Source organism: Rhipicephalus microplus, chromosome 3 (assembly GCF_043290135.1).
Source record: "Rhipicephalus microplus isolate Deutch F79 chromosome 3, USDA_Rmic, whole genome shotgun sequence".
In the NCBI taxonomy this organism is placed as follows: Eukaryota; Metazoa; Arthropoda; class Arachnida; order Ixodida; family Ixodidae; genus Rhipicephalus; species Rhipicephalus microplus.
Window position 1 is genome coordinate 42,596,646 of NC_134702.1, and position 14,744 is coordinate 42,611,389.

The following is a 14,744-nucleotide window of genomic DNA, read 5'->3' on the forward strand; positions in this document are numbered from 1 at the left end:
GGACAGATCCAGGACGCAACCGTGGTACTGGGAGTGCAACTTCAATAACTCTCCCTGTCCTTGGATCCGTGTACGATGTCGTCTTCTCGATGCATGAAGCGTCGAAATGATCCGCGCACACCTGCACAAACGTTTCAAGAACGTCTGAGACGCCACTTCTCAAAAGAAAAAAATGCGCTCCCGTTTGCATGACCGTGTTTAGAGTCCGTGTAGCTAAAACAAAGTCTACCTACGTTTCGCAAGCATCTAAATAAAAGCGCTGCGCTAAGCGGTACAAGCAACATGAAAGTAAACACGGGAGCGTGATGTCACCGCACTCCACGAAGCGCTTCCACCGAGAGCTTGCAAGAATGGACGACACCACGGCAGTGTTAGTGAACAAAGCGCAGCTGACCATCCTTGCTGCGAACGTGCCTTTCTGGGCGATTCTCATCAACTGCTGGCGTCAGCGCTTCGCGAGGCCCGGCGGCCACACGCTCAAGTATTTCCCATCATAGGTGATTTCTACCCGAACAAGCAACGACAAGCTAAGAACAGGAGCATCTCAAATTCTTACCTTAGTGCACGAAGTCGGCACGAAGTCCTTCCTAGGAATGGCGCGTAGCCATTGTTTGAGAGCGTCGGCGTCTTTAGGGAAGGAAAACACTTGTATCTTTTTTCCTGTTTTGTAGTTGCCGGTGCATCCGGGTACACAACACTTATTCGGCATTGTCGCATCACTCCAGCATCACGCACGGAAACGAAATTGCCGCAAAACAACAACGGAAAGCAACAAACGCGAAACACCGTCAACACCACGCCGCCAAACCGTCACCACCGCCGCCCACGCTGCGCTCGCTGCCGCTGCGGCTTCCCCGAGAGTCGGCCGGCCGGAAATGACGTCAGATTGCTGGGCGCAGGCCTGAAAAGATTTTCCGGGGGTGACGCTTTAGCCCGGCACGAAATAGTTTTAATGAAACGCCCACAGCAAGTGCCTTGCTTCCAAATTCTTCCTCTTTTCTTTCTATTTTTCCTTGTTTTCATTTTTGCATCGTCGACGCATACGTATTTGCATTCGTTCACACTGGGCAAGAGTACAGGTGCGTGGCTTGGGGAAAAGGATAGGAGGGAGTGCTTTTAACTGCCACATACCAATCTTCGGTAAGGCCACAGTCTCTCGTGTTCGTATCGCAATGTTCAGCAGGTTCCCGTTCCATTTTAACATTTTTTTCTAGATTAAAAGGGAAAAAACAAGTTGATGAGCTCCGCTCTAGCGTCCACAAGCCAACCTCTTCCCACATCAGTCTCCCTACTTGTTCCTTGCACTTGTCATATTTCCCAGCGTGCTCCCATTTCTTTTTTTAAATCTGGGTTTGAAGATCCTCACGTGGCACTCCTTCCTACATTTTCCCTCTACATGGCGTTTGTTTAGTGGTCAAGGTACTCGCTACCCAACCGAGCAGACCCGTGTTCAAATCTCATCCTCGGAAGGATCATTTATTTAGTTTCATTTATTATTTCTTCGGTGCGCGCCAGCTGTGGGCGAAGAAGGTTTTGTGGTATTGCAGAACTTTTTTGGAACACCAATCTCACAGGCCAGCCAATGCAAGATTCGTAGTTAATAGAGTACCAATTCTTTTTAAATGACACTACAGAGAACGATTATTTTTCTCAGCAAATTGCTCGGAAGGAAAAGTTTGTGCTCGTCCATGTCTTCTGTGTCCATGTGTGATTTGTGCGCAGCCACCTTTTCCTTCCAAGTATGAACCGACTCGCCCTAGCAGCATGTTTTCTTGAGCTGTAGTAAATTATTCTTTCAGAATTCTTAAATGACCGCGCCTGCCGCGAGATGACGCTTGGTAAGCTAGAAAACGTGCAACTAGGAAATGCGGGTGACGACGTAACATTGTAGTTCCCACTGCGAACGCCGTGACGTCATAAATATTGACGGCGTGTGCTAGCTCCCATGTAGCTTATAATCAGTAAAAGAATCGAGTAGTTTCTCACCAGAGGGAGCTGTAAACGTACCAAGTATCAGAAACTTTCCCTGAGCTAATGACGCGACACTAGAAAAAAAAAAGTAAATACATAATAGTTGAACCGTGCTTAGTTCATTAAGAAATGCTTCATACTTGAAAACATTGCAACACATAACATTGCCGCCAGTATCTTTATATAATACACGTTAAAACATGGCTAGCACCGTAACGTCCAATTATTGGTAGTAAGGAACACCACCGCTTTTTTTTTTATTAAATTGCGATTGCAATTATATGGACACTCTCGGCTAAATCTTGCCACCGGCGTCGGCGTCGCCGTCACTCACCGTATATGTATATGTATCTATATATATATGAAAATGCAAAAAAGAAGAAAAACCCAGAAAAACACTCCGGCACGTGTAATCGAACGTGGGACCTCTGCGTCGTGAAAGTGAGGCGTTAACCACTGAGCCACCCCGGAGCATGTCCTCCATCGTTGAAATGGCTTTCAGCATTACCAGCAAGATGGCGCACTGAGCGCGCGTCGTCACACCTAGCGGCGGCGCCCGCTCTAATCTCCTATATGCGTACTTTGTCCGGCTTAGAGAAGGGGAGCGACACCCCCTCGTGCGCCGTTATCTCGTGGTGGCGAGGTTGGGAGGATCTTGCTTCACCTGGTACGATTCTACTGTAGTTACTGGGCGCACAAATGTCACTGCAATCATTGCAGTCTCCATTTGCGAAATGCGCGCGCTTTTCATGCACAGTGAAGTAACAAATGAGATGCTTATTCGCGTGCACCCGTACCTGTGAGTACGTTTCGTGCGTCATTTGTGCGTGAGAAACGTGGGGCACGTTTTGATCCACGTTCCATTTTGCACGTGACCTTTCAATTAGTTGCTATTGCGTTCAATGCTTCGCATTTGAGGCAAAGCTGTGACTTCTTTAACTACAGGGTGTTTCATAATGAGGCTTCAAAATGGAGAAAATTGAATGAGCCGTGGTTTGTGGCGAAGTTCACGTTCGTTTCGTGTCGTGTACTCTGTTTATTTGTTCATTGAGTTTTTGGTGAAGAGAACCCACTTTTAAGGAAACACGTTTCCTCAGAAGACACATACGATGACGAGGTATATGTGGAACTATTCTGCCATTTTAACGCCTTCAACAGGCGCAGACGTGCCAGCTCCTTCATTTTTTCTTTGTTTGTTTGTTTCCACGGACTCATGGCTCACACCCACCCAGAGAGATCGGCCAAGAAAGCGTTGTGCATTTTTTTAGCATTATAACTATGTGTAATGAAATTGTTTTATGACTATGACTAATGTAAGGAAAACCGCATAAAAAGAGAGCAAACGAAAAAGAGAAAAAAATGAAAAAGTCAAGTTGAGAAATTTTGAGATTTCAGGTGTTGTGATTACCACTCAGCTGCGTTTACTTGGCATCACCCTTTAGATTTTTTGGGGCAATACATAATAATTATTTGATTGAAGATCACAAAGGTATACGTTTGGATGCCTGAATTTAATCGCAAACGGCATTGAAAGCGTCCGTGTGGCAATGTCCCAAAACTGAGGCACCAAAGCTTAGTGCAGTTTCCGCCGTCGATGTAACGCCTATTTTCAGAAGTGGAATAACTAGACGCCTTTTTCTATAGTATAGCGTATCGGCGACAATACAAAACATAATGTTCAATTGATTCCATTTCTTCACAGAACGTGCAGAGGGGTGATATTGTCTGACCAGCTCTGTGTAGATACATGTTTTGGTGGTGGGGAAGGGGACACGACATCGGAATTTAGTAATTAAAACTTCGAGCTTTCCAAACTGGCTCCAGTGTGGTCGCTATGGAAACTTGAGGTGGTTATATTCTTTTTATGTAGTTACTTTTTCTATCATATCAATGCAGATTGCTGATTTTCGATATCTTATTGCTGTAATATATTCAGCATGTGGCAGTACGGATAAAATTGGGTCATCAAGTGCGGATCGTGCTAAAGAATCGGCCAGTTCATTTAATCTTAATTCACAGTGTCCGGGAACCCACAGTAACCCCAGGAGTCTCAACTGCGGTGGTACTAATGTTCTAAATGTCCTTAGAATTCGAGAGTTCTCAGAAGCTGTCGGAGCTCCACAAACTGAAAGAGAATCCGTCATTATGACCACGTTGTTTCGATTTGAGGGAAGTTGACGAAGAGCCAACATAATCGCGACAAGCTCAGCTTCAAAAACTGGAGTAAAATCAGGCAGTCTCACTGAGAAGGACCAGTCAGGCGAATCAGAGGTGATGCCTACACTTGCCTTTTGATTATTTACTAAAGCATATGTGGCTATTGTCTTTTTTTAGTTTCTGCATGCTCCAAGTAATCTAATAATATGTTATTTAAAAAAATTGAGAGTTTGTAACTTGGCGTTTTGGGGGGAAATATCATTATATTCAATTATAACATGACAATTCGAGTCATTAGTCTCAATTACATTTCTAATGTTCACATTTATGCTTTGTACATTCTTTTGTACAAACATTATCTGAGGTGTGTGAAACCATGGCCAATGGGCACGAAAGAAGGCGTCTGGGTTTGCAATAAAAGCATATTGAGGTCTCCTTGCCGGTAAGCTATAAAATTAAAAAAAAAATGCTTGTACTGTCAAAATGTGAAATTGACAAAGTAGTATAGGCAGGTGCGCTTCCTGGTGCAGTACGTTGATAGCCACAAACCTAGGGAGTCCCAGGCACATTCGCAGTGCTTCTCGCTCCAAGACAACTCGAGGTTTTGTTTTATAAGCAGGGCCATACGAGAATAATATGCATCCGAATTCCATGATGGGGCGCATGTACATCTTGTACAACATTATCAAGGTGTGCCTTTGTAACCCATATTTCTGGTTACATAGCTTGTGCCGTAAGCCTGAGGCCCGTTGTGCCTTGGTAGTTATATACTCTATGTGTGGACACCGGTTAAGTTTTTCATTATAAATGATTCCCAAATATTTTGTAGAGTCTACTTGCTGGATGGGTTCCTGTTTATATCGAATTGAAATTGAAACTGGGTCTGCAAGCGGAAACACCAAGAGCGCACTTTTATTGACATTTAACGATAATAAAATTGGCTGCAACCAAATTTCTAACATATGTATTAATATATCTTTGTAATTTAAGTTGCAGTGAGTAAATATCACACTCAGCAGCAATAAATGCGATGTTATCAGCATAAATGTAGACAGTAACTTCTTGTTCTGTTGGAATTGAGCTCATTAAAGCATTAAATAACACTGGAGGTAAGACTGCTCCTTGAGGAACTCTGCGCGTTTTTTTTTTTAAATCTAGATTAGGAACATCCATCCCTGACGCAGTAGAATTCTCTTGATTTCAAAAATTCTGCCACCCACTCAATAAAATATTGTGGGAAGTGGTGTGTAGATTGCTTTTCCGCTCGCTTCTTCGTCATCGTCCTCTTTGCGTATGGTATATGCATCCGTGCTCCCTTTAATCGCCTCTTCTCGCCTTAACGCTGTTTGGCGACGTCTCGTGTGCATAAATTCTCGCGCCGCCGGCCTCGTCCTCGTCTCGACGCCCTTATTACGTCGCCGGTACTCTCCTCTTGTCTGTTCTTGATTACGTGGAGGGTCACGAACTGAGCGAACGTCCAAAATGTGGACAAAATGTGGAATAGCCCGCGCCTCTGATGACCCGGTCAACAGAGGCGCGGGCTATTTCTTCTTTCGGTGTTCCATTTTTAGCGTATCGTAGTTCTTTTTTCTTTTCTCATCTGCTTGCGTTTCGTTGTTTACGCTTTCAGATCCTTCGAAGGCATCACTTTCTCTTTTTCGTGTTCTGTCTCAACAACAAAATATTGTGACACAAGTGACTCGTTGCTGCAGCGGTACCACTGTGACACGCATTGGTGCGTTTTTGTCGAGAGCGCTGGTATCGAGAGTGGCAAGAACGTTCCATTTTTCAGAGCAGGGGTGGCCGGCAGAAAACAAATCAACGAGCAGCTTTTTCTGGGTGACTGCGACAAAGATATGGTTGCTCGCAATTTCAGCAAAAAGAAAAAAAAGATTTAGGGAACCCCATAGTTTTTGCCTTCAAGAGTTGAATGCGATAGTAATGTCCTGTTTCTAGTCCGTACTCCAAACAGTGCATGAAACCACGAAGTCCATATGATATTCACGTGTTTTAAAGCCGGTGGGCAATGGGTGCTTTTATCACGCATCAGTACAGCAATGTGTGATGGTATATTGTGAAGTGTGCATACATGACGCCTGTGTTTGTGAAGCATGCATCACTTGCACTGCATTTCCATGCAGAGAAACTTATTGTCACTGTATTCACAAGCAGAAGCGTAACCGCGTGATTGAACCCGGGTTTGATCGTCACTCTGACCCAGGGTTTTTTGCAATTCATTTAATTTGCACCGTTCTCAATTTTTCGGTCACGCATAAGATGATAATTTTTTGCTCACAACCAAAGACGCCGCCGACACCAATGCCGACGCGAGAATTTCTATGAAAAGAGCTCTTTTACCTATCGCGTTAATAACGTGTGCATTGCCACGTCCACCATAGAGGTTCCTAAAATTAACTAGAGGAGACTTAAGCGCTGTAATCGTTCAGCCACCATGAGAATGATGGGTAGTGCACGGGTTCCTATATATAGTCTTCATGCTTCCGGGCTTCGAACACACCTGTGGCTTTGTTTATTGCTTTATTTCGGTTTTGTATCGAATAAAAGAGCGAACCGTTGTAAACTTCGTCAATCGATTTGAATCGGTGAGGCTAATGAGGTCAAGGTTTCAAGTGGCAAAATTAGTAGTGTTGTACAAAGGAGGAGATGAAAATACACTTAACAATTACCGGCCGACATCTATACTTCCAATAATCTTAAAGGGACTAGAAAAACTAATTCAAAAGCGTATGGTTTCTTTCCTAGATAAACACCACATTATCACTCCTTCGCAGTTTCGTTTTATCAAAGCCCGTATGAAGGAACGTGCACTTTTCGAGCAAAAGGAATTCATATTAAATGCTTTTGAAAGCGAACTCCACACTTTCGGCATCTTCGTAGACTATTCAAAAGCGTTTGACACAGTAAATGATACTACGCTGCTAAAGAAATGTGCAATATGTGGCTTTAGAGGTGCCTTCTTACAACTCACTGAGTCATACCTATTGTGTCGGCAGCAGAATGCAGTCGTGTACAATAGTGCCTTCAATTTACTGGAAATTTTCGCGGGTGTACCACAAGGTAGCATATTAGGGCCTTTGTTTTTTGTATATACATAAATGATATTGTAAAAATTGACACGTCTGTAAAGTGCATTACAAACGCTGATGATATTACCTTGCTCCTTGTTGCTGAAAATTGGCAGTTATGAAGTTATGAACTTGGCAGTTCATAACTTCAGATTGTACAGCGTATTAGGTGTCTGGGAATAATTTACGATGAATTTATCTCTAGGAGCGCACATACTGAAAATATATCCAGCACTCTATCAAGAATTTCAGGCATATCATCGCGGGTGCGTTTCTCTTACCTAAGGCAGTGAAATTTCTCATGAAATCTTTGTTTTTATCTCATCTTAACTACTGTCTTCTGGTTTGGGGTTCGACCACGTTAACAAATATCCACAAATTTCACGTCATACAGAAAACTACTGTACGTGCTATTGCAAATGTTTCTCATTGCTGTCACACCACTCCCATAATTCAAGACATAGACCTGCTAACTCTACCTGAATATTACGCGCAATGCTTTTGAAACGCTACCTCGCAGTGTTAAAATGCCAACACTTTTTAGGAATCATTGCCGTCCAAAAGCACCGCAAAGTTTTTCACAACACCCGTTTCAATCACAGGTGGTTTATCCCACGCACGCGCACCAACCACGGCAAAGAAATGCTTCTCTTTATCTTGCTTTTTTCGTTTGAATTTCATATCTGACATCTGAGTAAAGTTACCCATGTTTTTTTTTACATTTTGTGTCTCTTATCACATTGGCACATGCCCAATCTGACATTGGTGCAAATTTAGTAGTACTTGTATCAGTACACTGTATTATTGATTTTTGTATGCGTAATAAATATTTACAATAATTGATATCTCTTTTCAGTCTCACCTTCTGAGTTTATCACTTTAAATATTTACGCTTTATTTTCACTTGCATAAACTGTCACTAAACTGCTTGCTCAATATGTACATTTTCATTGCAATAAAATTGTTGCCAATGCCGCGCTTTTGTAAGGGGTCGTGGTCCCAATGAAGCCTTTTAGAAGCTTTTTGACCACGGCCCTCAGCATATCGAATGTTGAAATAAATAATGTTTCAAAGTTTTTAAAGGTAGCGAAGGGTTACTGTTAAAACTTTGCTGAACTTTGTTTTGCGACAAATCGTACTCAGGCCACGAAGCGCAACGAACGACAAAGCCATGTACTTACTACTCCCATCATTCCTATGCCGCCTGAAGCACCATGCGTTTCAGCTATCATGGGCACTAACTCCTTTATGACATTCCTAACATAGTGTTTTAAATGCCAAGCATTTCTTAGCGAACTTCAGCGACTTAGAGCGCATCTATCTATCTATCTATCTATCTATCTATCTATCTATCTATCTATCTATCTATCTATCTATCTATCTATCTATCTATCTATCTATCTATCTATCTATCTATCTATCTATCTATCTATCTATCTATCTATCTATCTATCTATCTATCTATCTATCTATCTATCTATCTATCTATCTATCTATCTATCTATCTATCTATCTGTGTGGCAGGGGTATGGTTTAACTACTCTACCACCACCCTTTCGTTGGTTGTGTGTAGCAGATTTAGCATAGTTGGCCCTTGCGACGCGCTGGTTGAACACCAGAACACACTTCCAAAGAGAAGAAAGTGTAGTACATGAGACACGTAATGCGTGTTTTTTTTGTGTTTTTTCATCCTTCTTGCTGTTCTAACAGCATGTCGAACTGTCAACTAGCCTTCATAAATAAAAAAATTCGCACAAAAAATCTTCCCAAAGGGCACCCTGATGTGCTGCGACGCAGCAGTGTTGCCAATGCTTGCGTACGGCTTCACTGGCTCGCGCCTCATCGGTGTTGCAGCCGAGACGTCGCCATTCGTGAACGCGATCGGCTTCGCTAACCCTCGTAACGGCGGCGATGGTCGGGTTAGGCCTAATAGCTTCGGCGGATGTTCCTGCGGGCGAAGGAGCGCCTTCCGGCGTCCTCTCCGTCGGAGATAAACGAGCCGAAATAATGTTACTACTCGATGTGCGCTCGAGCGTTACGAGTGGTGAAGAAGGTGAAGCGAAAGATAGGTGACGTGCACAGACATGTTTCAACGCGTACATTTCGCACGATTTATTCACGGCCGGGCTAGGTCTAGTCCGGCCGTGGTTTTTTGCGCGTTAATTGACAAGTCGGCGGTGTGGCGTGCGGCGGTCGTGGTAGCGGAGTGAGCGGTGGTAGCGGAAGGTGTGGAGGGTGAAGTGCACTAGGTGGCAGCTGCGAGTGCTGCGGCGAGTGCATGGCAGGTGAGGAAGACAGTGACGTCGGCGTGAACTGCGAGGGGAGCGTGACGTCAAGGCGCAGCTGCGCGGCGTGATCTACTTCGCACCTCTCCAACACCTGCGGCGAGGGCAACGTGTGGCGGCGCGTTCGTACGGACGCACGCACGTAAGGCGGTACACACGTGAGTCAGAGAGCCGCTTCGCATTAGAAAGGTTAATAATAAATAAGTATCGGGGCTTAGCTGCAACACGCCAGGCTAATCTTTATGCATTCCTACCTGTCTTCGTCCGCTGGACTCTTCCCTCTTTCGTAGGAGTCATTAATGTTGCAGACTCGGGCCGCAACACTTCCGCGTCTAAGCGTTCTTCGCTATACGGGAATGAAGCCCCCTCGTGGCGCATCGATTGACACCGAGAGAAGGGGTTGCACGCCACCACGTTGGCGCTCTCTATAATTTAAGGCCGAAGCTCAATCTGTGGTTGTCGGCTGAAGTGACTGGAGTCCCTCCTCCTATTTCTCCTCCTTCTCTGAATGCAAGCTGGTCGAAAGAACTTCCGGGTGCATTGACGTCTTGTCGCGTCGACGGCTTGTAGTGTGCGTGTCCGTGTGTAAGCGCGACGGTAGATCTCAGCTGCGTATGCCAAATTTACGCACGTGGCACACACAGACACACACACACACACACACACACACACACACACACACACACACACACACACACACACACACACACACACACACACACACACACACACATATATATATATATATATATATATATATATATATATATATATATATATATATATATATATATATATATATATATATATATATAAGAGGTAGTACTTCAAGCTACAGATGCCCCGCTTCGTTTGCCCCCATTTTCCTGAAAGGGAAGGCCTCTTGCAGACTTTTCTAATCTAGCCATACGCGTGTTATATGACGCACTTTTTAAATGCGAGAGCATTTGGTTAACTCTGCTGGCTTTGGGTTTGTTTTATTTATACTTATTTTCTACAGGCCTTATACATTGCGCCCCACCGTGATGGTATAGTCGCTAAGGTACTCGGCTGTTGACCCGCAAGGTCGTGGGTTCAAATCCCGGCCGCAGCGGCTGCATTTCCGATGGAAGCGGAAATGTTGTAGGCCCATGTGCTCAGATTTGGGTGGACGTTAAAGATCCCCAGGTGGTCGAAATTTCCGGAGCCCTCCACTACGGCGTCTCTCACAATCATATGGTGGTTTTGGGACGTTAAACCCCTCATATCAATCAATCAACCTTATACGTTGCTCGAAGTCTACCATGACTGTCTACCATACACTCTACCATGACTGAGCAGTCATAGTTGCACTCGGCTGCTGACTCGAAGGTTACGGGTTCGATTCCTGCGTCGGCGGTCGGATTTCTATGAACGCGACATGCTAAACCACCCGTGTACTGTGCGATTCCAGTGCACGTTAAAGAACACCAGATGGTTGGAATTTTCAGAGCCCTCGATTAAGTTGTCTCGGATAATCATATCGTGGTTTTAGGACGCAATACCCCGAATATTTTTACCGGGGCAAATATGCATATGATAGACAGCTGTGTTTTCTGCTGCATCATGTGGTAATAGAAGCCGTGATATTTTATTGTCTCTGTCCAAGACATATGTGCGATCAGGAACCACATCGCTTTAATAGAGGAATCGCCTCTATCAGTTATGTGACGAGGCTTCGGGGCTGTGCAGTATTCCGCTATTTGGGTGATAACGTTCACAATTTTTTGTAATTTCAAGACCAACAAGGCTTTATTCTGTGTCTTATGTAATTAATCTCTACGCATGCGCCGCTGACCTTGCGCAGCGTTGCCTGACGACGCTGGACTTGACGTCCCTGGGCGTTGGCAGCTGCGTAGGCACTGGCATGTACCTGGTGGCCGGTATGGTGGCGAGAAACTTTGCCGGCCCGGGGGTCATCTTCTCCTTCATCATCGCCGCCATTGCGTCCCTCTTCTCCGGTGAGTAGCCCTTGGAATTCTTTTTCATGAACTTGAACAAATTCTTAATCCCCCTCCCCCCCATAAAAAAACCTGCTGTCTCGCTCGTGTTTTTGGCGAGTTTGGGACCAGGACATGACGTGGTGTTCCAGTGGTTACCGGGACATTGGGGTATTGTCGGTAATGACCTTGCTGATAATGCTGCCCGATCCGCCCACGCGGACGCCCAGACAACCCCAATTCCATTGTCGAGAACCGACGCTGCAAGGGGCCTTCACTCGTTCGCTAACACCATGTCGGAAACTTGGCTGAGTGACCCCAGTGTCAGGAACCGCCGCCTACACAAATTGGACCCATCGAGAAAGCTTCAAGTTCCATCGGACCTCTCCCGCCGGGATGCAACTTTACTTTGCCGCCTGTGGTTAGGAGTAGCTTTTACAAAGGCGTACTCTTTTCGCATAGGAATGGCGGATAGCTCCCGATGTGAATCGTGCGACACTGACGAGACAATAGAACATCTACTGTGTTCATGTGAACGTTTGGGAGCGGCCGCAACTTGCTACGTGAAACGTTAGAGATACTAGACAGTAGACCTTTTTTCCGAAGAGAATATCCTTGGTTCATGGCTCTACGCGTCGCAGGCCAGCAAAGCGACGCGGGCATTGCTAAGTTTTCTAAAGACGACCGGACTACGCGACCGCTTTTAAGCGTGCAATGGACAAGGTCACATCTACACACACGTTGCCCATCACTTCTCTCTCTCTCTTCTCCTTTAATACCCTCACTCCTTCCCCCAGTGCAGGGTAGCGAACCGGACGTGCGTCTGGTTGACCTGCCTGCCTTTTATTTCTTCCCTTCCTCCTCCTCCTCCTTGGGACCATTTCGCGTTTTGCGTTGCATGCGTCCGAGCAGCACGTTGTAAGACGGGTGTAGTTGTTTATTAGAATGTGCGACAATCGGCTTGTTAGTAGAAGGGACGTTGACCACTGGGCTAGTGGGTGTGTGCTTCTGGGGATGAAAAGTAGGTAATCGCCGGTGAGTAACTTGACCGACAAAAGGAACGCGGGTCGGGATGTGGAACACGTCCGATTCAAGTGAGTCTTATGAGGCACAAATAATTGCTTAGACTTGTAGAGCGCATGTGCTAGAACTAGTATGCCTAGTAACTAGTATGCAAAAAATGCGTCTTGTTCTTGGGAAAAGTACCTTAAAGGGCCGCTCATCAGGCCCCATAACGTTAGACAGTGGAAGTTAGACAGTGGAAGTTGTTGGGTGTCCGACGAGGAACGTTTTGCCGCAAAAATTTTTGGAATCGGTTCCTTACGAGCGGAGAAAACAGGTTTTTTGAAGCGGCGCAAAACGAGGGTGAGAGGAGGCGAGCTCGATACCCTTGCCGCTCCTCCGCGTAGCCTTCACAAGCCAAATCTCTTCCCCACCCTCTCCGGCATCCGACCAAGAGGTGACGTGGCATGACGTGCCCGAACAAGCCCAGCCCCCGTGCACGCGATTGGCATTGCCTTGTTGACCAGCATTATTTTGTGGTCTTCTGTCTGTTTCTGCGGGATTGTTTGGAAACGCTGGCTTAGACGCGGTAGAGTAGATAGTACAATGAGTGCGCGAACGCGTAGGAGCGTTCCACGGTGGTCGTCTGCTCAATGCGCTGACCGCGGGGACCCGAATGCATGCGAAACGCTGGAACATTAGCCCCGCATCTAGTAGCATTTCACGGGAAAAAATGTAAGGAAAACGCGCACAATTTTTATTGTGTATCGTTATTTATTTCAAGTTTTATTCATCTCTTAAAGCAACAAATACATAAACTACGCATGTTGTGTGAAATAATATTTGCCATGTCACGTGGTATACTGTTGACAACGTCAGAGCAGAGTCGTCTACGTAGAGGACCAAAGTCACTGCATTTCTGTGTACGTAGGGCCATTCCTACGCCCACGTCATGCCCTCATTCTCTACGCGTGCGCCGGCAGAGGGAGGGGGAGCAGCTTTCATCTTGAAATTTGATTCGCTCGCAGGATTTCAAGCTGGACGGTTGTGCCCTCGCGATCTCCGACTTCAGCGTAGCTCCCGCCGACTGGTTCGCCCTCCGCGGTCTCCTGATGCCGTGTAGCTCTCGCATTGTGGCACCCCGCCCTTGGACTGCTTCGACCGGATCCCCACTTTCCTATCTCCTTCTTTTTCCTCTCGTTGGCTGTCTTCTTCTGCTTCTACTTTCCTTCTATTCTTTTTATCCCTCCTTCCCCCCACCCCTATAAGGCACTGCGCCGTGTCGCCTGAAGGCAGACAGAAATTAGGTGCCTTTTTCCTCTTCATTGTAACCACTACCACCACCACCATCTTGAAATTTGACCCATTTCTGCGGCGCGTAGCGTTGCAAATTTTGGCAGACGTGATCATGAACGCCTCGTCTACGAATTGCGCTTGTCAGCTCAAAATTGTCAGAGCTGGTGAGTGGCCCTTGAAAAGCGCCGCCTCGCGTCTACCGCAGATGTAGGAACCAGAACTTCTGCAAAGAACAAAACTAATAAAAAGTTGTTAACGAAAAAAACACAATAAAAGACCACAACTGCATATAAACACCAACCTTTATCCGTTAATCAATTGAAGAATGCGACAAAACAAAAAGGTGACAAGAACAAAATAAAGGGCTGTTAACCGGAACGGAATAGAAGGCCACATTTCATCATGTAATGTACACTCCTTCATATCTCGTATTGCCCATTCACCTTGTACACCAAACACTCTTATACCGGGACGGCTCTGTGCTCTCCCATGGTTGAGTACGAAGTACCACAATATTGTTAAACATTTTTTTCTAAACATCATTTTTTTTTAATGTTCAAGTGTTCCGTAACCCAGTAAAGCAATCCGAAGCTATCAGCATAGCCCGCGCAGAACATTGTGATATTCTGTGTTCGCAAGAAACTATTTTTTTTTTACCTTAGGCCGCAATCGTGCTTTCAGACGCGCATTTAATTTAGACTGTTACTTTTCTTTCGCGACATCTCGCTTCAGTAGAGTTGAATGAATGAATGAATGAATAGACTTTATTTAAAGTCCGGCAGTTTTACCGGTGAGGTGGGGGAAGAGGGGATAAACCCCTGTCCCTTCCCACTCTCCGTGGAATATGACGGCGGTACCTCAGGTGACCGCTCGAAATCCTTGCACCCGGGCGGCATCTTCAGCTTGCCGGACGCCCCAAAGCTGGTCGGCCAGCTCGTCGCTTGTGAGTGCCACCTCCCACCAGCACCGCAGCTGACGCCGCCGTTCGG

At 45.6% G+C, this 14,744-nt stretch overlaps 1 protein-coding gene across 2 annotated transcripts in view; it reads left to right on the forward strand.

Moving 5' to 3' along the window:
• The window catches only part of LOC119161671 (putative cationic amino acid transporter), a 295,166-nt gene that overhangs the window by 191,325 nt on the left and 89,097 nt on the right, over positions 1–14,744 (forward strand). For both annotated transcript variants that reach the window (XM_075889340.1, XM_075889341.1), the window contains exon 3: positions 11,325–11,478. In XM_075889340.1, coding sequence (XP_075745455.1) covers positions 11,325–11,478 — 154 coding nt within the window. The remainder of the gene's footprint in view (positions 1–11,324; positions 11,479–14,744) is intronic.